At 54.3% G+C, this 22,880-nt stretch overlaps 1 protein-coding gene across 2 annotated transcripts in view; it reads left to right on the top strand.

Moving 5' to 3' along the window:
* The window catches only part of Tafa5 (TAFA chemokine like family member 5), a 218,502-nt gene that overhangs the window by 67,402 nt on the left and 128,220 nt on the right, over positions 1–22,880 (top strand). Inside the window, exon 1 of one of the 2 annotated variants that reach the window (XM_074084728.1) lies at positions 16,379–16,680. The exons of the other annotated variant lie outside the window; for it this stretch is intronic. Coding sequence (XP_073940829.1) covers positions 16,590–16,680 — 91 coding nt within the window. The 5' untranslated portion in view covers positions 16,379–16,589. Of the gene's footprint in view, positions 1–16,378; positions 16,681–22,880 lie in introns of those variants that run through there. 2 annotated transcript variants of the gene reach the window in all.

The following is a 22,880-nucleotide window of genomic DNA, read 5'->3' on the forward strand; positions in this document are numbered from 1 at the left end:
ACTCTGGGTGGAGCACAGACCAGCACTCTGGGTGACTTCCAGACCAGATGCCGGGCAGATGCTCTCCTAAAGTCAAGCAGCTGGCCTTTGACCCTCAGCCATTCCTCTGACATTCATTGGACGGTACCAACTGCCCCCTCCCTGGATTCTCAGCCTGGCCTTTGTGTGGGCCCCAAGAGTCCTGCAAGCAGGTAGCTCATCACACGCCATGGTTCATTATGTGCCTTTCCTCAGAGAGGACAAGAGGGGGCATTTATGTATGTTGGGAGGACAAGGGGGCAGTCTTCTTTGCTCTGAATGGCCTGCCTGGCCTCACTAGCACTGTGCCCTTAGGGGACAGGAGAAGCCAGCACTGGCCACGCAAGTGTATCTCTCCATGTGAGGTGGGGCCATGGTCCTTGCCATTCCTGTGGATATGGGTGTCATTCTCTGCTGGCAGCTCTTTCCACCTCTTGGGGGGTTGGTGCTGCTGGGCCGGAAGGGTCTGGGAAAGCTCCTGGAGAAAGTGGTACTGGGCTCTCCCCCACCCCACTGGTTGGGTTTCCCATGGGTGGGAGTGGCAGCTTCCTCCAAATGGCATTTGTCCTGCCTCCAGTTGACCAAGCAGGGCAGTAGATGCTGTGGCTCATGAGATGCCACTGGCTTCTTAGGCTGTGGTCCAAGAGGTCGGGGTCAACATCCCTGCAGAGAGATGTCAGGTGGCATGGTGACTCCAATCTGCTACAAGTGAAGACTGCTCCCTCACAGCCTGCCTGGCCTAGCTCTCCTCCAGGAGCACTGCAGGCTCTTCACTTGGCCTTGGGTGATCTGGAGCATGGAAGCCATGACCCATGCTGGGAAGGGATGGCGGGGGAATGTCACCCTAGCTATTGGAAGCAGGGGTGTCTCGGCAAGAGCAGGCCCTGTGGCAAGGATGGTATGGTGTGTTGAGAGGTGAGGTTGGCAACAGGGAGGCAGGGCAGTCTGTGAGGTGCCCACACCCCTCTGTGGGCAGCTGGGCTCCATTGTTGTGAAACTAACAAAGATGGCACAGATGGAAGCACGTATGGCTGTTATCCTTCGGAACCTGAGGGCAGATGGGCAGGGGTGCCTGTGAAACAAGAACAGGCTTCCTATGGGAGGCGCTCTATGGGAAGCGCCCTGTGGGAGGTGTGACCTGGGTCAGTAAATCCGACCTGCTTGAGTCAGGGCTTCCTGTGCAATTGCTTAGGGAGCATGCATGACTTTCTCTGGTTGGTCCTGAGTCAGGAAATGGCACAAAATGAAGGGAAACTGTCCAAGTACTGACCCTTGGGCCTGAGAGCCTTGGACCTTGGGCTGTGGGTCGGAGCTCAGTTATCACGTGTTATCTGGCTACTATCATCTGTATGGTCAGTCTGTGTCTCTTGGGAACCCTGGGAAAGGCGCTGGCCACAAGCCTCAATGCTCCCCTTCTCTGCTCTGCAGGCATTGGTTGAGGTTTGCTCCAGGTGGGATGAGGCCCCAGGATGTTAGCCTTTCTGACAGTCAGGAGGCTGGCCCCCAAAGTGGGGAGGAAGCCTCCAGGCCTGGCCATGACAGTGTTGGTCCTCAGGTCCGAGGGATGCTAAGGTTTTGGTGAGGGACTGTCCTGGACATCAGTACACCTTGCAAGATAGGGTCAGTCAAGCCAATGGTTGTCTCAGTGAGACAGGCAACAGCCCCATGGGGTTGCCTCCTGGTCATACAGTCTTACAACCCTTTCACAAGCAGCCTTGTGAAAGAGGTAAACTGAGGAAACAAGTTCAAAGGGCTCCTGGCTGCTATCTACAGCCCTGAGGGGATGCCAGGAAGAGAACTGAAGTTTAAGGGATAAAGCCTGCCCTCCTCTCTCTGCCACACTGCCTCCTAGTGGTCAAGGTGGGGTCAGCGGTGGCACAGAAGAGCTTCCCTGCTGTCTGGTGGGAGTCTGCTCCCCACCCAGGCAGAGGCATGTGGCTCAGGCTTGGGTGGCCCTAGAGAGTAAGCAAGGACCCTATTGTCGCAGCCAAGTGCCTGGCAGGGTTTGGACCTGAGAATACGTAGCAGGGGCTGGCTGCTGGGGACAGGAGGTGACTCTCCCAGATATGGGATTGTGTCCTCAGCCTTGGGCATGGTGGTAAGGAGCATCAGCTCCCAGTTAGGACAGATGTAGGGGATGCTGCAGTCCTGCTTTCAGAAGTACATATGGCCACCTGGCTCCATGGATCATGTTTATAATCCCAGCTTGTCCAGAGGTGTACATTGGAACAAAAAGAATCACATGTAAACCAATAAAAGCTGGTGAGTCCCCGACAGTCCAGGTAGCAAGAAGCATAACTAGGAAGATCATGTTCTGAGCTGACCTTATTTGGAAACTAACTAAAGCAAATAGGGCTGGAGGCATGGCTGAAGTGGTAGAGCGCCTGCCTAGCAAGGCAAAGCCCTGAGTTCAAGCCCCAATACTGCCAAAAAAGAAAAAGAAATGTGCACGTCTCAGATCCTGTAGCATTTAAACAAATATCACAAAAACCCAGAACCACTATTCTGCTTGCCTATAACCTGATCAACTTATGCCTGCTCTGGGCAAATCTGGAGTTTTTCCCCTCAGAGGAAGGCTTTTAGACACCACATAGAAGCCTTGTTATTCTCAGGTCTTTGCTCCTGAATATCCGTCTACTGCTTTAGAACTCTGTCTTGCTCCAGACCTCAAAGGGCATTTCCAGGGCCTTGCCTCACTAGCTCTGTGCTCAGCCTTCAGGTGCCCACATATTCAGTCACAGAGTTTGCCTGTGGGGTAGAAAATGCCCTGAGCAATGACCACTTCCCCCAGGTGGTCTTGGTGTAATAAGTCTGGATTTTATTCTGTACTGAATGCTCCTTACCTAGACAAAGCCAGGGAAGGTAGAGAGATGTGTGGGTGAATGAGTGATGGATAGATGGTAGGTAGAAGGATGAGGGGATAAGTAGATGGATTAGTGGTTGATGGACAGATGGATGATGGATGGATGGATTGGTGGATGGAAAAATAAATGGATTGGTGATGGATGGCCGTGTAGATGGATAGGTGGATGGAAGGACAGATGAATTGATGGATGGTATAGATGAATTGATTGATGGATAGATGGATGGATGGTTGAATGGATGAGTTGGCAGATAGATGGTTGAATGGATGGATGGATTGGTGGATGAAGTAAAGGGATTGGTGTATGTATGTACGCATGTATGAGTAGATGGGCAGAAGAATGACTGGAGAGATGGAGGGAGCCTATGAAGACATTCTGACCTCTTCTGAGAGGTGACTGGGTGTGCCCTGGTAGATCCTGCTCTGGCGCTGCTTCTTGTGCTGCTTTTTGCATGTTTTGAGCCCCTTGTGCCTCAGCTTCCTCATGAGGAAGGGCTTTTGCCTTACAGGCTGTAGTGAGAACTGAATCAGAGGAGGTGTATGTAGCGTGTGCCCCACAGCAAGGCTGAGCCCCGACAACGGGCTCCTGCTTTCCCTCTGTGCCCTCCTACGTCTTCAGCGTCTGGGCTATTGCAGCCTCGTGACTCTGCAGCTCGCTTGTGCTCTGCTCTGTGTGGTCTGGGGATTCATACCTGCTGGTGTAAGCGAGTCAAGCCCATTCTTTCCATCCCACACCACATCCACCTCTCCTTGTGGAAGAGCATTCCTGTTGTCTCCAAGATTTTGCTGCTTGGTGGACAGAATGTTTCTCCCTGTGGATAGGTGCTACTTTGAGGAATGTTCTGGGGCCTGTAACTTCTGAATGTAGGGTCTGAACATCTTCAATTTGGTTGCATTTTCCCAAAGATATTTGAACAGGAAAATTGTTTTTAAACAAAGACAAGCAAAGTATTTGTTTTTGCTTGTCTGAGTGAGCTCAGGGCAGGGTGAGCCCCGACTTGGAGCACATCCTGTCCTCCTGGTCTTCTGGTCTGGGCAGGGACCACCAAGTGCCCTCCACTGGCCAAGTGGTTTCCTCCTAGTCTCATTTGAAAATGCTTTAAAAGGACAATCCGTACTTTGATCGAATGGGATCTATTAGGTTCAGCTATAGTGTGAGCTGATGTGTGCAGAGAAAAGATAAGGAGTCCACGAAGGAGAGTGAGGTAATAGTGGTCAGGGGTCGGAGATAAGAGGCACTGCAGACACTGCTGAGATTGGCCATTGGGGAGGTGCTGGCAGAGCTTGGGGGGTGTGGGGGACAGGAAGTCCTGAGGGAGGAGGGGATGTGTGTGCCCCACCTCCTACCCATTTGCTCAATTCTCCATGTTGGTGACCTCTTTCCTCTAGCAAGTTCCTGCAGGGGCAGCTGGGACTAAGAGTAACTGCTCTCTGGGTGGGGCACATGGTGCATATGGCCCTGGAGCCTCACAGGGTGACCCTGGCTGACTGCTGGTCTGTGCAGGACAGCAACAGTCTTGGGACATGAGCAGAGGCTCCAGTAGACTGTAGTGGCTGGAGCATCCCAGAGTAGGGAAATGAGGCTGGAGGACAGTGAGAAGTGGGTTTTCTTAGACCACAGCCTCTATTTCCTGGGGCTACCAGTGGGGTCACAGGAAATGAGGGCATAAATTCCACACACTGTCCAGCAGGTAGCTGTCTTCCCCTGTGAGTAGAGCCCACAGTTAGCCTGGTTTCCACCTCAGCTGCCCTGAGGCACAGCTAACCAGTGAGAAAAGCCATCCCCTCTCCCCACCCTGAGCCTCAGTCTCCCCACTGCCCTTCTTCCAGCTGCTGACTTTCCCTTCCTCCTTTCTCTCTTCCACCTTGACTCTGCTCTCTTCCTCTGGAGAGAGGACCTGGAACTCACTCCATGGAGGACTGAGAACAGTGCAGTCAGCCTATTAGGGGATTATCCTGATGCAGAATCAAACCTGAGCTCAGACGAGCTTCCTGTCTGGGGTGACTCCAGGCCATTGCTGGCTGGGACATTCTTTGGGTTCTCCACAGCTGTGTGCCCCAGAGATCTCCTTGGGGCATGATCTACTTCTTCCAGGTATACAGATGGAAAGGAGGAAGAAAACATCTTTTAGGGCCAGCAGTTATCTTTGCTCACATTAGCCATAATCCCTGCCGTAAGCTTAAATGTGGGATTGAGGTGCCCAGAGAGTAATAGCTGGCTAGTGTGAGGACACACAGACAGCCCCAGAAAGCTGTGACTGTGGCCTGACCCTCTCCTGAAACCCTGGCTCTTTTCTTTGTCCCCGTTGCTTCTGGCTGCCAGCTCAACACCTTCCCCAGCCGCCAGCCCCCTCACCCTCCCCAGACCCAGCTGTGCAGCAGAGTGAGGCCCAGCTTTCTTGTTGCAGGTGAAGAGACAGGTGAGCAGAAGGAGCCCTCCTGGACCTCCAGGGCCAACAAGGCCCCTTCAATCCTGAACCTCGAGGCAGCCTTGAAGGAGCATGGGGTCTGAGAGCCAGCGGCTTGGTTTGACCTCTTGTTAGATGCAGGAACTTGTGCAGACACCTTATGCTCAGGTGCTCATTTTTCTTTCCTGTGATGTAGAGTGACTTCCTGGGCTGCTGAGAACTCAGGAGAGCAGCAGTGATTCAGGAGGAGGTGCTCTGCGGGCTTCCTAAGCAGTGGAGATGAGGTAGACACTCAGACTCACTTGAAAGGGGCATGGGGGACGTGTGGCAGAGGAAGTTTCTGCAGACTGCAAGGCTTGTCCTAGACCTGTTTGAAATGATGCCTGGGGTGGTGGGAGGGCCTTGCTGTCTCAGGATGGGGGAGAGGATGAGGCCAGCACCAAGAAACCTCCCGTCAGGATGAGTAATATTTTAATGCAATATTTAAACAGTTGTATTGGCAAACAGCAGCCTGCAGCTCATGCTGTGTTTGTAGCAATAGTTGGGTTGGGAGCCTGGCTGTCCCCCTGCAGCCAGGTCTAGGCAGCTGGGCCAGCTAGAGGCCACACCGGGCATGTCCACACCTTGGACATTGGCACGCACCACACAGTAGGGCTTTACATCTTAGGCAGCCAGCTGTTCAACATTTGACAGCATGCTGCAGGTTTGGGGCCTAGTCATGGTGACCCCCAAATGGGGTTGGGGACCCTTGTTTCTTGTACTCGTTGGGCAGACAACAGGGCGGGGCACAAGCCTTTTTCTTATTTGAAGGAGCCTGTGTTTCTAGCTAGCAGCCTCACCCAGTCCACCACTTAAGCCATGATGACCTTTGGGGGTCTTCTCCAAGTTGTGCCTGCAGGCTGAGAGGAGATGCCTGCCAGTGCCATGCTCTTAGGTGTTCAGGAACAGGAAGACTGGGGTCTGCCGCGACCCCGCGCTTGCTCTGTGGTCTCCTGTTTGGTGCAGTAGACCCATGTGGGAGGCCATGAGTGCTCAGAAGAAGGGGGTTGGCGCCTGCTTCTTTGAGTTGGCACTTTGACAGGAAATCTGTCCTATCTGCACATCCTGCCACTTGGGAGGGCCTTCTGAGACTGGCAACTCAGCCAGCCCAGGAAGTTTCTGAGAAGGAACACCACCAGGGGCACAAGGCTGGTGCTGCAATGCCTCACCTGGGCAGATGACAGGTTAGTCAGCATCCCTTACCATGCTGGGAGATTGTGCCCTGAAGATGGGCCAGTTGTGTGGTGAGGGTAAGCAAGAAGCAGTGGGGGTCCTCCTTGGTACCCCTCCAAGTCTCAGCCTCTCTGTGCAGCTTAGTCCCCGGGACCCCCTTCTGCTAATTCTTCATTTACAAGTCTGACTCAATCCCTTCTGATGTGGGGTGCAAAAATTACCATTCGGAAAAGGGCCCCCAACCCAGCTCTCAGAAACAGGTAATTTAAAGTGCAGTCACTTTCCCTTTTGACGGTAAGGACATAAAATAAAAACAAAACACTGGCTTCTTGAGGCTCAAAGCTAGCTGGGAAGACTTCCTCAGATCATCTTTAGAAGTGGGCTTTGAGTTTTGATTGGCGCATGGGAGCTGTACATTCCGTGGGGTGCAATGGGATGTTCCAAATGTTCATGCACTGTGCTGTGCAATGACCAGATCAGTGCAGTCAGCATGTCCGTCACCTCACACAGTTACCATGCCCTCTTGCTGAGAACATTCCAATCCTCCCTTCTAGCTATGTTGAAATATACAGTACATCACCCTTATCTGTAGCTGCCCTGCTGTGCCACAGCACACCAACCAAATTTCTTGCTTCTAACGGTGACTTTGTATCCATTAACCAACCTCCCTCACCCCACCCCTGCCCTTCTCAGCCACTGGTCAGCACCGTCCACTCTACTTCTATGAGCTCAACTTCATTACACTCAGCAAGTGAGTGAGATCATGTGACATTTTTCTGTGCTTGCCTGATTTCACTTAATATTATGTTCTCCAGGCTCATTCATTTTGTCCCAAAAGACAGTATTTCTTCCTTTTTAAAGGATGAATAATATTCCACACACACACACACACATACACACCCCAATTTTCCGTAATCCATTCATCTGTTCATAGGTACCTGTCAGCTTCTATTTCACAGCTGTTGTTAACAGCACTGCAACACATCCAAGCGTGCCCGCACCTCTTTGACCTGCTGATTTCATTCTTTTGGGTATGTACCCAGAAGTGGGATAGCTGGTTCATAGGGTAGATCTGGTTTTAGATTTTTGAGAAACCTCCATATCATTTTCCATAATGGCTGCACTGATTTGCACTCTTGAAATACAATTTAAAATAAAAGATCTGAACTCTGCCCGTCCCATCCACCTGGAAGCCACTTTGGAGTGTGTGTGTGGCCAGTCTACAAGTGGAGCCGTGTGCTGGTGGGGGGAGGGTTGAGGCTCCACCTCTCCTGCTTTTGCGGCATAACCCCCCTTTAAAGATGGGAAAACTGAGTCTTTGAGGGACTGAGTGGCTGAGCCTGCCTTGCAGAGATACGAGCTTGGTATACAGGTCCAGGAGCTCCCACTGCAGAGTCCCGCTGGTGACACCAGGGTGCTGTGATGCCATAGTGCTAGGGTGGGGTCTGACTCGTCTCAGGCTCAGTGTATATATGGCAGACATGGGGCTGCAGTTCACATTGCTGAGTCTGTTGTGCTCTGGTTAGCTCGCTGGCTTTTCCACAGGGTTCATGTGACACTAACTCCACTTGATGTCCAGATGGTAGGGAGACATGGATGGCTGAAGGTCCACGAGAACAGACTGGTGATCACGCACGGGGTCAGGTTTGTCTGTGTGAATGTATGTGTCTGTGGGCGCACACCAAGCAGGGGTTCCCAAGGCAGAGTTTGTCTCACTGATGCTGACACACCCATCTGAAACTTGAGGCTGCAGGACAACCTGTCTCCCAAGTGGCTTTCCAGAGAAGGTGTGTACACATACAGATAAAACAGATGTCCACAGACACCCCATGCATAGAGCCCCGACATGTACACCCACAGCAGTGCACACATGACTCAGTAGCACAGCTGTGCACTGTGCACATACCTGCACAGAGGCATATGTGCATGCCAAACTGAACTCATGCATATACAGTGCACACGTACACAGATGCACGTGCACATAACTACACACAGTACACATAGGCATGTATACATGTGTGGACATGTAATATATACCTTGCTTAAAAACATGATGTGTATACATACTGCCACACACCTGCAAGCACACACACAGGTGTCCACAAGCATGTCCTGACACCTTCCCTTAGGATGCCTTCCTGTGGCCTGCTCATGCTGATCAGCATGGACCCGTGAATCTGGCAGGAGCAGCCTCTACCCTGGGCTCCCGGGACCCCCTCAGTTGTGCCCTGGTATTGAGGCACCTGTTTCCTTGCAGTGCTCAAGGTTCTGCCACCCTCTGCCTGTCTCTAGCTTGTCTTTCCTTTCAGTCAACAACAGCCTTTGGCCACCCCCACCCCAGCACCTTCCACTAACTTTGGCTGTGAACCACCTTTGCACAGATCTGCCTGGTACAGCTCTGATGTATGACCTGTGCCTCATGTTCTCCTTGTCACCCAGGCAGAGTGGTGGTGTTCCTATGGCACTAGCACTCTGGCCACCCAGAAGAGGGGCTGTTCAGAGGCAGAGTCTGCAGAGAGTCTCAGGGGTGGGCAGGGATCGTGAAGGGACCCCAGGACTCTGTGGGCAGAACACACCTGTGCATGTGGGAACTGGGTGGGGGGGTGGGAGTGTGAATGAATGTGTCGTGTGCTTGCCTGCATGTGTGTTTGGGTGTGTGTACGTGAGCATAACTGAATGTGTTTGTGTTTGCATGAGGGTGTGTGAGCGTGTGGGGGTGTGGTTGAGTGTGTGAGCATAACTGAATGTGCTGGTCTTTGGGTGTGTGAGCGTGTGGTAAGTGTGAATGTGTTGGTGTGTTTGTCTGGGCCTGGTTGTGAACATGTTGACTGTATGAACGGTGTTAGTGTGTGTTTTCCTGACTGTGGGCACAGGCACATCTGTACATGAAGAGCAGCTGTTAGGTGGACTTGCTGGCTCCATCTGGCTGGGGCAAAGGTCCCTTACAGAGTGAACTGGAAGGGTCTTCAGCTTGCCCTTCCATGGAGCTTGTTCTTTGCACACAGAGACTCTGGGCCCCTGGGTTCCTCTGCAAACCGCCCAGGCAGGGGACATGCAGCTCCATCTACTTCCCAGGCTTTGCCTCCTGTTCCCCACCCTGGGGTACCTGGACTCGGCATCAGACTGTGCTTCCCCAGCACCCAGTGCAAGTCCTCCCTTCTGAACCAGAGCTGCCCATGGTCCCTGGCTCACATCTGCAACCAAGCTGTTCCCAGGTGGGCTGCTGGGATGGGGACCACCCCAGCTCCCTGCAGTCCTACATGAGCTGCCTACCTTTCCCTTTCTGGGCCTGGGGGTCTCCACTGGCCCCTCAGCCATGTGGCACCTGTTGCTGTGAGAGGAGCTTGGTCTACACTGCCTGGTGACTGATCTGGGCCATTTTGTACATTCATGAATGCAACTGTGCTGTCCCTGCTGCTGCCAGTTCTACCAGGGAACTGGGCAGGTGTCCTTTGCCCATTAAGTCCTGCTTATTGGGAGCCCCGCCCTGCTGTGGTCTCCTCTCCCTTAAATCTTCCAGGACCCTTTGCCAGTTCTTCTTTGTCTCTGGCCTCTATTCATGGACACCTGCCCAGGGCCAGCCCAGACCCCTTCCTTTCTCACCTTGCCCTCCATGGCTCTCCACTCAGCCTCAGCGTGCAGGCTGCCCCTGGCCCCAGGCCCCTCCCCCCCCACCTCTCCTCCCTCAGGTGTCAATGGATGCTGCCCCTGATCTCTGAGACCAAACTGAGCTCCAGGGCCTGCTTCCCTCCCGCAGCTCAGGAAATGGGGCTCCCTCCTTCCAGCCCAGAATTCTCCCCTCCTCACAGTCAGGCCTTCCAGAGTTGACATAAGCTTCAGATCAGTGTCACCACTGACCTGCTGAGTTCTCCTACCATAGTCCCCAGGATAAGCCTCTTCCCCTCCTGACACTCCAGGGGCCGGTACCAGGAGTCACAGTTACCTGCCATCTAGAGTCTTTCCCCAAGAGAGCATGAGGGTGTTGCATTGGCAGCTCCTGCCTGCCAAGGTGACATGGCCAGGCTGACACTGGAGTCATGATATCCACTCACTAGTCCTTGCCGAGCTGCCCAGCTCTTTCCCCTCTCCCTCTATGGGAGGCCTGTGCCATTGTCACCTCTCTGAATGTTAGACTCGCTCCCATAGTCCTGACCTCCCTGAATGAGCCCACCTGGGCAATGGCAGTTAGCCTGCACTGTTGGATGAACTGTACCCACTGGTCAAGACCACCCTTGGCCTTTGGTTGGTAGAGTGAATGTTCACTCATATTTTCACATTGCCCATTGTTACCTTTGCCTATACGTGTACGTATTCTGTCCCGCTCTCATTTTCTTCAGTGAATGCCGAGTATTACATTGTATGGATAAAACACATTTTATGAGTGTTTTTGTATGATTCTAAGTTTCCTTAAATCACAAATATCACTACAGTTACATGGTAAAAATAAATGAAAAGGAAAAAAAAAACCAGCTTAAAATGAAAAGCAAGGTTCTGTCTCTCTCTTCCGGTACCCTGGCCTCTTCCTGAGCAACAAAGTGGCTCACAGTTTACTCTCCCAACCTTCTGGTTTTCATACTATAATTTTGATTTTTTATTTTTCACGAGCATGACGATGTTTAGTGCACACTCAGACTTTTACTTTGTGATTCATCAGGTCCAGTCAGTACCTTCTGACTTTTCATCGAGGCCTGAACTCACCTTTGGAACATTCAACCTTCCTCGTTCCATTCGTTCACTCATGTATGTACATGTAACTGCGTGTACACATACACCCGGACAGGTATTTTTTAACAATTAAGGCTTAGTAATTCCTGAGCTTAGTTTTCACGTGGACTTAGGACTGTTCCACAAGTGATGTGCACCACAGAAAGGCTTTGTGACCACAACCGTGAAGAAAGGCACCTGACATTTTACAGTAACTGTTCAGCTGAAGGGGATTCTTGTATGTATCAGGGCCATGAAATCTTTATGCTGGCCTCTACAATGCTCTGCACTTCTCAGACGTCAAATAACACCTTTAACTCCATATTACCTCGCCTCTTGTCTTGATTCCTTTCTCTGCGGGAGCATCAGCCCTGTGCAGGGTGTGTGGTGGTTGTCTTCAGTGGGCACTGTGTTGTTGTGGCACTCTGGGTGCTGTGCCTTTTCCCACCAGAATGTGACGACACTGCTTTGATGTTTAGTGGAAGCCAGCATTGCTGAGCAAAACCCAGTGTCACTTTTAACTCCTGCTTGGTGGACCCGAATTTATTTGGGTTTAATTTTTAGTGTTTGAGATGGGATCTGGCTATGTGTAACCCAGTCTGGCCTTGACTGCACGAGCCTTGTGCCTCTGCCTCCCAAATCCTGGAACTACAGGTGTGAGCCGCCCATACCCTGCATGGCTCTGCCTCGTCAACGTTTTTGTATTTTGCAAGGTTGTAAATCAAGTCGCTCAGGTCTGCATCTGACCACTAGAACTGCTGAGAACCTGGCCAGCCCACAGGAAGCTGCGGGTTCCTGGTTGACAATTTCTTCTCTTTGTGGCCGTTTTCTCCTAGAGAATTTTGAATAAGGGAATACGGGACAACCGGGAGATTCCTTTTCTATACCTTCCCTTCCTTCTCTTTTTCCATAAGCTCTCCACTCTGGAAAACTCCTCTGGGTTTATTCCCCACAGCTGGCCTTCCTTTCTGTCCGCTTCCCTATGCAGTGCATCCCCCATACCTTAAAATGGGCCAACCGCATTCACTCCTAAGAGTCCCTCTTGTCTGATTTACCAGCTTTCTTTATAGGCTCCTGGCTTCCTTTGATGGGCACCATGTTGTCTCAAAATATTTTTGACCACGATGCTTTTTAGGATTGCTATGATTATTTTGAGTTTTCCTGAATTACTTCTGTCTTTTCAGCATCAGGCGAAGAAGGTAAGTCTTGAGCCTTCCTTCTGTGTTATGCCTTGGCTTTCTGTTAACACCGAGTGGTCCGGTCTGCATGAGAGTGCAGGGCGAGGTGTGCCGTAGTTGGGCAATGAGGTCAGTGGTCAGTGATGAGCAAACCGTCCATGTGTGGAGAGTGATCAGTGCACAGCATATGGTCAGTGTGGTCAGGCAGGCTTCTCGCTTTGCCAGGGGATCTGACTGTACTCTCTGGAAATGTGCAGGGTGTGTGGACATGTGAGCCTCCTTGGAAGTGCGCACAGAGCTGATGAGCACGTCCTCCTGCCAGGATAGACTGGTCTTGCGCATTTTACTGTGAGGGATTGGTGCTGCCCTTGGACTTGCCAATCCTTTTGCCATGAAGGGCCTAGGTGCTCAACTCAGCTCTGCTAGGACTCTGTCTTGTGCTCTGACTTCCACTTGGGCGGGGGTCATAGGCATAACTGGCCCTCTGTTGAAGCCTATGGAACCATCTCAAAATAAAATAAAAATAAGACTACTATAAAAACCAATTATATTAAAATGCAGTTATCAAATGCTAAGGAACCTATTTTGATATAGGCATGTTTGCTTCTTCATTAAAGTACTGCATTAAAAAAGAAAGAACTAGCAGTGGGACGGGTGTAATTTGAAGAAGATGTGGACAGAGGCAGTAGGCTGAGATACCACAGAGCTGTGATGTGAAAATACCCTGTGACCTTTGTTGTTCACAAAGTCATAGTGACAGCTAAACTACTGTGCCTACTGCCTATGTGCCTAATTGAAGGTAAACTTAAATTTCGGCTAGAGTCGTGTTCAATAAAATGCACACCTCTCCCATCTATGCTCCCGCTGTGACGGGCACTGGGCGATCCTCCCCGGGCAGATGGCTGCTCTCTCTTTGCACAGCTTCTAACTTGGGTCTCAACTAAACCGCTGATAGCAGCAGTTTGGGCATGGGGAAGGGAGTGGACACACCTGCTCAGCACTCTGGGCCAGGGCTCTTCTGTGTGCACACCTGCTTGGGGCCTCTTGGATGAGCTCCTCCCACTTTGGCATCCCAGTGGGCATCCTTCTGGTGGCCTTTCTTGTCTGTCCATCACCTAGCCCTGGGATGCCCTTGCCCCCTGTGGCCTGCCAGCTTTCATTGATCTCTCTCCTCAGCATGGTCATACTTTTGTTATTTTTACAGGGTCTTTCCCTTCATTTCCGCAGGACTCCGGTGTCTCTTGAGATCTGTACTGGTTTCATTTGCTGGTTGCAGGTGCTGCCTGCCACCTTGAACTGATCGCCCAGTGCACTGCAACCCTCCTTACTCTGCACAGTGAGCCAGCGTTTCTGGGTGCCAGACATGGGGCCCTCCATTTTTCACCCACGTTTCCTTTAAGGGAACCCACAATGCTGCCTGCATCCCCTAATAGGAGGTGTTGGTTCCTGGGGGAGGATGCTTTTGGCCTTTACAGTACTGGGCATGCCAATTCCACCTGATGACAATGTTGATGGGTCACGCCTCTATGTGTGCACTTCTCTTTAATTCTCTTTACAGAAAGACTCTCCAAGTGGTTAGCTGTTTTGAGTTCCCTAAGTGAGTTTAAAATACTGTTGAATTTTCAAATAATGTGCACTTGATTGGGGACATGGTAAATGTCAGAGGTGGGTCTTCACTGTGGTTGAGGTCCCTATGGGCTGGGCCTATGCACCTATGTTCAGTCATCACAAGATGCTGAACCTGGTGAGGTGGAGCACCCCACTTCAGGTGTGGTGTGCAGGAAAATGACCTTGGTGGAGGTCAGGCTCTGCCAAGCTGGGCAGGGCAGAATCTGGAGAGCTGCTGCATGGATGACTTTGCTGGAAAAAGTTTAGGGGGTGAAGACAGACAAGTGGGGTGCTTATAAGAAATGGGGGTCTGAGGAGTCTGCACAGAGGGAGAGAGCTCAGCCCCTCCAAGGGCAGAAGCTGGGTTGCTTAGCTACTTGGCTGGTTCCAGGCTGGGGCCACCTATGCAGGTGGGAGGACTCTGACTGGCACCTGTTTGTCCTAGCTGTCTTCAGAGGTGGGGGAAGAATGACGGTTGCCAGAATTGCTCTCAGTCCACCCCCTCCTCTGACCAGGTGTAGGCATAATGGAATCTGCTCTACCACACAGCACTGAGCTTGGTAACTAGTCCTGCCTCTGCCCTCCACTTGCTAGTTAACTAGTCACTATGCCAGTGTGTGCCTCAGTTTCCCCAAATGTACAGTGAGAAGCTTGATCTATCTCACCTCTAAGAGCCCTTCAGGTGTGGCCTATTACCCTCCCTGGCACATATATTCCAGGGCAGGGAGAAAACCCCATCTATGTGACACAGGTAGGCTACAGGGCCTCCCTGACTCCACCCACCCACAAAGGGCAGGCAAAGGTTCAGGGAGAAGTACAGGCCCTGGTTCCTGCCCAGGGCTCTTTGCTGCACGTTTCAAACTCCATTCAGGCAAAAATGCCTTGGGGCCTAATGTGCTGGTCCCTACACCGGGGGACCCTCTGAACAGGACAGTTCCTAATGCTCTGAGGTACCGAGGTGGGGAGGAAAGCTGGCCAGAAACAAATAGCGGCCCTCCTGGGGGAGGAATGGCAGCAGCGGCAGGGGGTGCCCTCTTGCCGCCTCTGGAGCTCACCATAAGCAGCCACTGTGCTCCTGCACTCTTGGGTGTAGGGCAGCTGGCTGGAGAACGGCACACAGTAGGCCCGGGATGTGGGGCTTCTGGTCAGATATGCCAGAACCCACGGAACCATTTCCCAACAGTAACCTCAGAGCCGATCCAGATGCAGGGCAGCCCCAGGCAGTAGTCACGCCTCGGCCCGGGATCCACCGTTTCTCCCGGGGCTGTGGCATGTGAGAGGGGGCTGGGCGCGACTTCAGGCCATGCATCCCCGGTTCCAGGAGCCAGCCGCGGCCGGCTCTGCAGTGAGGCCCTTGCGCACCTAGGTGGAGCCCGACCCGCGGTTTTCAGCTGGACTAGCCCCACCTGACCCGCCGGCGCGCCAGGCGGGGGCGCTGCAGGGCGCCCGGGGTCCCCGGGGTCCCCTCCGCGGCCCAGTGCGCATCGGCAGCTCCGCGGGCCGGGCGGAGCGCAGACGGCGGCGGGGCGCGGGCCGAAGTCCGAGGCAGCGCGGCCCCACCGGCGGGGCTGCTGGAGCCCTGCGCCGCGCTCCCCCTCCCGCCACTTCTCCGAAAGGGGCCGGCGCCGAGCCGAGCGCCGGGCGCGCGCCACCGGGGCCGGAGCAGCGGCGTCCCGCGGGCGGCGAGGCGCGCAGCGTCGCCGGCCCCACCTGTCGGCGCGGCCACCACCGGCATCGCCAGCCAGCATAGGCAGCCAGCGGGCGCGCGAGGCCCGGACCGCGTCCCGGTCGCTGAAGCGGAGGCGCGGAGGCCGGCACCGTCCGGCAGGGACCGGGCCGCGCAAGTTCGATCGCGGCGAGCTCGGCCGGGCCGCGCGGGCCCCGGCGGCAGCGATGGTGCGGCAGCCCCGCACCCGGCGCGCAGCCCCGGCCCCGAGCCTGGCTCGCCACGGCGGCGGCGGCGGCGGCGGCGGCGGCGCGGCGGCCCCCTGAGCCCGGGGCCGGAGCGAGCGCGGGCAGCGGCGGAGGCGGCGGCGGAGCAGGAGGAGAAGGCGGCGAAAGCGGCAGCGGAGGAGGAAGGGACGCCGGGCAGCGGGCGGGGGGGCGACAGGCGGCGGAGGGCCAGGGCCGCGCCGGACCCCCCCCCCTCCCCTACACCGCGCCGCCCGGCCGTTGCGCAATCCGCGGCCCGCCGTCCGGGCCCTGTTGGCGGCGCGGCTCCGGGGGCGGCGGCGGGGCTGATTCATGGGGCCGCGGCGGCCGCCCCCCCGCGCTCGGGCCCCCGGCGGCCCGCAGCCCGCGATGGTGGCCGAGTGGCCGGAGCGGCGGCCGCCGCGGCCCGAGACTTTCTGCTAACCTCCCCGCCCCCGCCCGCCCCCTCCCCGGTGCCCTCCCCCTGCGCCCGCTCCCCTCCCCCTGCCCAAAAAGACACAGATCGCCTCCCGGAGTGGCGCCTCCAGTCGCGGCGGAGCGCGGCGTTGGCGGCGGATGGAGGGCGCGAGCGGGCGGCCGCGGTGGCTGCACCCGGCGGGGCGCTGATGCGGCGCCTGGACCTTCGCTGCGCGACTTCGGGGGCGTCGGCCGAGTTGGCACTCCGCGATGCAGCTCCTGAAGGCACTCTGGGCACTCGCAGGTGCCGCGCTCTGCTGCTTCCTCGTCCTGGTGATCCACGCGCAGTTCCTGAAAGAAGGTAATTATCACTGGCACGCACACGGTCCCCAGCGCCGTCTTCCTCACTCTGAGCAGCTCCCAGCTGGCGGCGGTCCCTGCGCCCGACCCAGCTTCCAGCATCTTCCGCCGCCGCCGCGCGGCCGAGGCTCAGCTAGCGCCACTGGGGGGACTGAGCGGCCGGCGCGCGACCCTTCCGGGAGCCCGGCCCCGGCGGCGCGGGATCCGCCGCCCCGCGCCCATCGGGGTTCGGGGGCGGCGCTCCCGGCGCAGATGAAACACGGTTTTGGGGCGTGCTGGGGCCTTGCTACCTCCTGTGCTGACCCAGAGCTCCGACCCAGGCCAAGGCTGCTTTTCCCGTCCCCTGCCCCGTATGGCTCGGTGGCAGTGGCGCCCGCCCGCTCGCAGTTGGCCCTCGGTAGATGGCACCAGCGCTCCACTTTGGCGGGCCTGGCGAGGACGAGAGCGGAGCCAGTCTGGGTCTGGTGGGCAAGGGCTGGAGATGGATGGGTGTCAGGGGCGAGGCCTACTACGTTCCTGTCCGTGGTGTTCCAAGACGCCTTGCAGGCTGGGTTAGAGACCGGCTTAAGGCTAGGAAAACAGGGTCTTCCCCACCTGGGTGCCCAGGCTCAGAACCAACTTCCAGTCCCTTGCCCTCTTGGTCTCCCCTAGACTGCAGAACTGTCTGGTCCCCGTTCTTGGGACTCTGCTGAAGCTGCATGAGATCGGTTGGGGCCTTGTGGCCAGAGGGGCACCTTGGAATGGGAAGTCTCCCCAGGACCTTGGGTGCACCTGCAGGCAGGGTTGTGGACACCTTGGTGCACTCCTGGATACTTCCTGACCCCCATGGTGGCTCCTGAGTGCAGGGTCCTGGCACTCTTGGGCTCAGTCTGGCCCACCGTGTGGAGAGGCAGGAATGGGGTACTTGCCTCCCATAGTGGCACCCACTGTGTATGACTTGGCTGGTGCCCTTGCCCACAGGCACTGCCTGGTGTTCCCCTTGGCCTTGTGGGGATGCTGAGCCCTGGAGGGAGCTGGTATGGCCAAATACTATGTGTGTTCTCAATAGCTGTAGGTTCCTAGAGAAGGAAAGACTTGTGACATTCAGCTGCTTCCAGCCTAATGAGCTGCTGGGCCTGGAGCAGATGGGGATGTGAGCCACCCAGGTCCTGGGAGCCCTCTTGGCCTGTTCTGCATTGTCCTCCCCTGATTTGGGGTCCAGGTAGCCACAGACCGAGGAAGGAGCAGGAGTAGAGGCTATCCAGAGTTTGCTGCAGGTTGGCTGGGCCTGCTCAGCAGGGCTCAGTGGCCCTTTCTGAGTTGGAGGCCAGTCCTCTTGCAAGCGTAAATGACCTACTTCAGGAGTGGGTGTTTCTGCCACAGGGTGGTGGTCCCTGCAGCTGGAGTGGCTGTCTTTTCTGCTGAGGAATCATTTCCTACACACACATTTCAGGAGGCCGTCCTTTGCTGGCGTCCTCTACCAGGTGACTGACTATGGAGTACACTAAAAGGTCCACTTCAGGCACAAGCTCTTTCTCTTCCTACTGTTCTGTTCCTCTCTCATGGCTCTTTTGGGTAAACATGCAAGTTGACATTTCTCTGAGTTTGACCGTGTCTGCCTAAGTCACAGTGTTCTGTGATATGCATTGGTGCAGTCACACAGTGAAGCGCTAGTCACTTAGAGGCGTGTGGCCCTCTGGGAATGGACCGTCCTGGGTCTGTGAGGCTGCTGCTCTAGGAATCTGTCTGTGGTTAGGAGGGAAGTTTCTTTTCGTCTCTTTGGTGGTTGCATGCAAGGCAGAGCGGGCGGTGTGTAGTGGCGATCCTGTTCACGGAGCAGAGTGTCTCCTGAGCTGGTCATGGGACAGCCTTTCTCAGAAGACTCAGCATTTGCCCTGAGCAGAGGCACACATGTCCCTGCTGTGGAGGACAGTGTAGTAAGGGGAAGGCAGGACATGGGCACAGGAATCATGGGACCCTGCAAAAACACAGGTATCTTTGAGACAGCACTCTAGGAAAAGTCCAAATGGTTTCATGGTCCTCTGGGGCCTTGAAAGCCCTGTTGTGCACCCCAGACTCCAGTGCCCTTTGCTGTGTCCTTCTGTTAAAAAGCTCAGGAAAGGTGAGGCATTCCTGTCCCTGTTGATAGGCCCTCTCTGCCCCTTGGGGTCACAAGTGAGGGGCTAGTGACAGTGGCTCCCAGGGGAGACTTAAGGCCCTTACTGAAGCCCTGGGCTGCAGACTGGAGTCCAGTAGGAGAGAGAGGGAGCTAGGCAGCAGGACAATTGTGACTTGTTGCCTGGGGCCGGAGTGGGAAAGAGCTATTTAAATAACCATTTCCATGAATCTGGCTTTTTCAGGGGTGAAGAATGGGGGACCCAGGAAGCCATTTTTCCACACTTTCCCTTTTGTATGGAGATACAGGCCACCCTGTAGTTAATCCTTCCCCCTCTGGCTGGTCTGTCTTCCAGGGTTTGTGAAGATGAATAGGGCTGTGAACCCAGAGAGCAGTGAATTGTGGTCCTAATTGCAGCCCTGGCTTGGCCAATCTCTGTAAGAGCAGATCCTGCCCACCATTGCTGCCTGGCCCGGGCAGCCAGAGGGTGAGCCTGGGGAGAGGGGCATTGGTGGAGGTGTGGAGTCCAGGGGTGAGGGGCCTTTGCTGTGACTGCCCTCTGGGCAGGACAGCTGTCAGTTGCCTCTGCGTGGCATATGCAGGTGCTGGCTTCTCTGAACTAGTGCAGGTGGGTGCTAAGGAACCTGGCTTCCCGAGGGAGCCCAGGACATATGAAATGGAAGGAGTAGGAGGGGGAGGCCGTCCTTCTGCCTCTTAGTGACATGTGACCTCACATTGCAAAGTTAAGGCAACGGCTGGAATTATAAAAATTTCACCTCTCTCTTCCAAAGACTTTGAAATATTTTTTCTTGAATCTTTGAGCCACTTGGACCAGGGTACTGCAGCACAGATCCGTGGCTTTGGTGTGGACACTTCTAACAGGAAGGACAGAACAGTACTACAAAGAGCAGACACGCCTACAAGCCAGGCAGCCCAGCAGCCCAGCTGGCTATGGTGGCTATGGTGGTCCCTTTAGGAGCTAAAGCGGACAGAGAAGGCCAGGAACATCCCCGGCAGCCCTTTCAGAATGCCAGGACAGCCTGGCTCTTTCCCTGTAGCTGTAGATTTGAGGTTTACCTCTCCATCTCTGTAAATCCTATTGATGGCTGGGAGTGTGTTCCATGGGCCAAGCCTGCTATTAAAAAGCCTCCTTTGCAGGTTAATATCAGGAGCTTGTGGGGGGAGATTAGCGTCTGCATCCGGCCGCCCGGGGCAATTTAATTCCTGGGTACTTTCAGAGGTTCCTCAGCAATCCTGTGTTCAGCAGCTGCTTGGAGGTCAGACTGTTGATTGAGTAAACAGGACTCAACTTTCATTTATTTGGTTAGCTCACTCTTTTGAAGTCAAGTATCATTTTGTGAACCAGTGTGGCCGGGAAGAAGAGGCACGGGTACCCTGTGAAGGCACACACAGCTCTGTGTTAATTGCTGTGGCTCTGTGCAGTGATTATTAATGGATGCCATCCTTACAAGATTAGCAGCCAACACGGGACTGACTCATATATCTATTACATTGATAGGTTTATTTTTAAAAAGTGGACGAAGAACTTAGGAGGTGCGGTTCATTCCTGGCCCAAAGAGCCCATAAGAAATGTTGATTGAATACAATAAATAAATAAATAAATGAAAGCCATTCCCATTATGAACACATGCACATATCCCAGGATGGGCTGAGGCAGTGGGCAGGGGCTTGTGAGGACCCGTTCCGGTTGGGTGAGGGCTCGGCTGACTCCCCTGTTGAGAACGCCAAGATTGTTGGGGTAGAGGCCTGAGGCTGTGCCCATCTCCTGGTTAGAGCCCATGGTAACAGAAGAGGAGGAACGGATGGTTGAGGATTTCAGCAGCCCTGCAAGTTCTGAAATTCCCATGACCACACTGGGCTGTACACACTTACCACCTTTGCTGGGGGCTGCAGGGCTCTAGACCAGGCCCCTGGCTGCCCGAGGAGTCTCTGGGTTGCACACGTAGCGGGTCTGGCTTTGCTCTGGAGCCCCAGGTGCTGCTTGATGCTGCCATTCCCAGGGCACAGAATCCCTGTGAGGAGGAGGAGGGAAGGACAGGGCCTGCCCGCTGCCTGCCTCTCCCCTAACCTGCCTGTGACTGACTGAGAGGCCAGGTAAGTGTGAATGGCTGCCAGGGAGGGGAGGGAGTTGTCAAGGCGTTAAAAATAACCAGATCCTTTATCATCATTTACTATCGGTTCTTGTGTGACACAGAATCTAAATAAAACCCACACTCACCGTAATGGGATTCTCATCGGCTGAGTGTCTGACAACTAAAAGTTGAACATGAAGGGCTCAGTAGTGGAGGTGACTGCAGACACGCCGGCTCACACAGCTTGCTACAGGCAGGGACCCGATTTCCCAGCCTTCTGGTGCAGAGCAAGAAAGACCCTGGAGAGGGGCTCATCTTCCCAGGGCATCTTGGGAAACTCAGCAGTCCCCCAACCTCACTTCCTCCATGAACTTGGTGCTTGAGAGCTGTGTGCTGAGGAGGATTTCAGCCTCTCGCTCAGGGTCTGGTTTCTGTGCATCTCTGTATACATCACCGTGCAAGGCCACCAAGAGAGGGAGAGGGCCAGTGCAGGGGGCCATGTCTCTGGCCCTGGTGGAGGGCGCGACAGGGCCTGTGGTCTTGGAATGATTCATTGCTGACATTTTTATGTGTGTGCACATACATATGATTGAATGTAATTAAATACCCCTGTGTGTTTATATGTATTTGTATAATTTGCCTGAGCATCGAAAATGTGTGAACGTGTATTATGAACTTGTTTAAAATCTAGCTGTGTGGTTAGGGAAGAGAGAACACGTGTGACGGCATGGGGGGCTACCTGCAGGAAAGCTGCTGATTCATGTCTGTTTACTTGTAAGTAAATCGTTAGGTATTATGTAAATGCACACGGGCCACTGTTCTGTGAACACAGTTGCACACGGTGTAATGTGCAGTCATGAGTGTGCCTGTTGGTGGCTGCCATACTGTTTAGTCTGTGGATTTGGGATCCCTCAAATCACATTTGGCCAGCCGCAGTCCTGTGCCCCTGTGCGTCTACCCTCTAGGTGCTCTCTTCATGTTACCAGACTCCATCTGACGCTGAACCTGCCACTGTGAGGGAGCCATGGCGCCATGGCTCTGACCACTGACGCATTGCACATGTACACCCACATGCACACCCCACATGTACACGTACCACACCTACATGTACACACCACATGTACACCCTGCATGTACATACAACCCCCCACACCCCACATGCACACCCCCACATATACACATACCACACACATATCGCATATTACGCACACAACACACACCATTCACACTGCTTATGTATACACCACACACACCACAAATACATCACAATACTACATATACACAAATGCACAGAACACACAGCCCCCCCACATCACATATAGATATCCCATGCACGTGCATAGTGCATACACAAACCATGTTCACATCTCACAATGTACTATACACATACAGACACCACACACAGGTACAATACACACATGACACTATAGCACCTGATCACTGCACACACCATGTACAAAACTACACACACCACACACAGAGACCACACACAAAGATACTCACCACGTATACACACCACACACACAAAAGCACATGTACACACCCTATGCACACTACCACATATACAATGCACACACTACACCACACACAAACACGCTACACACACACACACCCCCATGACCCTCAGCCTCTCCAGGAGCAGGGACAGTAGCGGGTGGAGCCACACTAATCTGTTCCCTCTTATGCAGCTCAGCCTGCCCCTGACATCCTGTGGCCTGGGCTTTCCAGAGAGTTCTGCACACCACAGGGGCCATGTTCTGTCCAGGGGAAAGGCTGAGAGCCAGTGTGGCCCAGTGAGGACACAGGCTGGGCTGGGTCCCCAAGCCCAGGATGGGGAGGTCAAGAGAAGGTAAACTCTGCTGGTCATTTGGGAACACAGTAAATGGTACCCCTGGCAACAGTGGTCATTCTTGCCATGACACATGGCAGACGGTGGAGCCCTGGTTATGTGGGAGAGGCTGGCGGTGCATGGGTAGCAGAATGGCTTGGATCCCCCCCCCATCTCCCACCAGT

This window comes from Castor canadensis, chromosome 8 (genome assembly GCF_047511655.1).
Source record: "Castor canadensis chromosome 8, mCasCan1.hap1v2, whole genome shotgun sequence".
Lineage (NCBI taxonomy): Eukaryota > Metazoa > Chordata > Mammalia > Rodentia > Castoridae > Castor > Castor canadensis.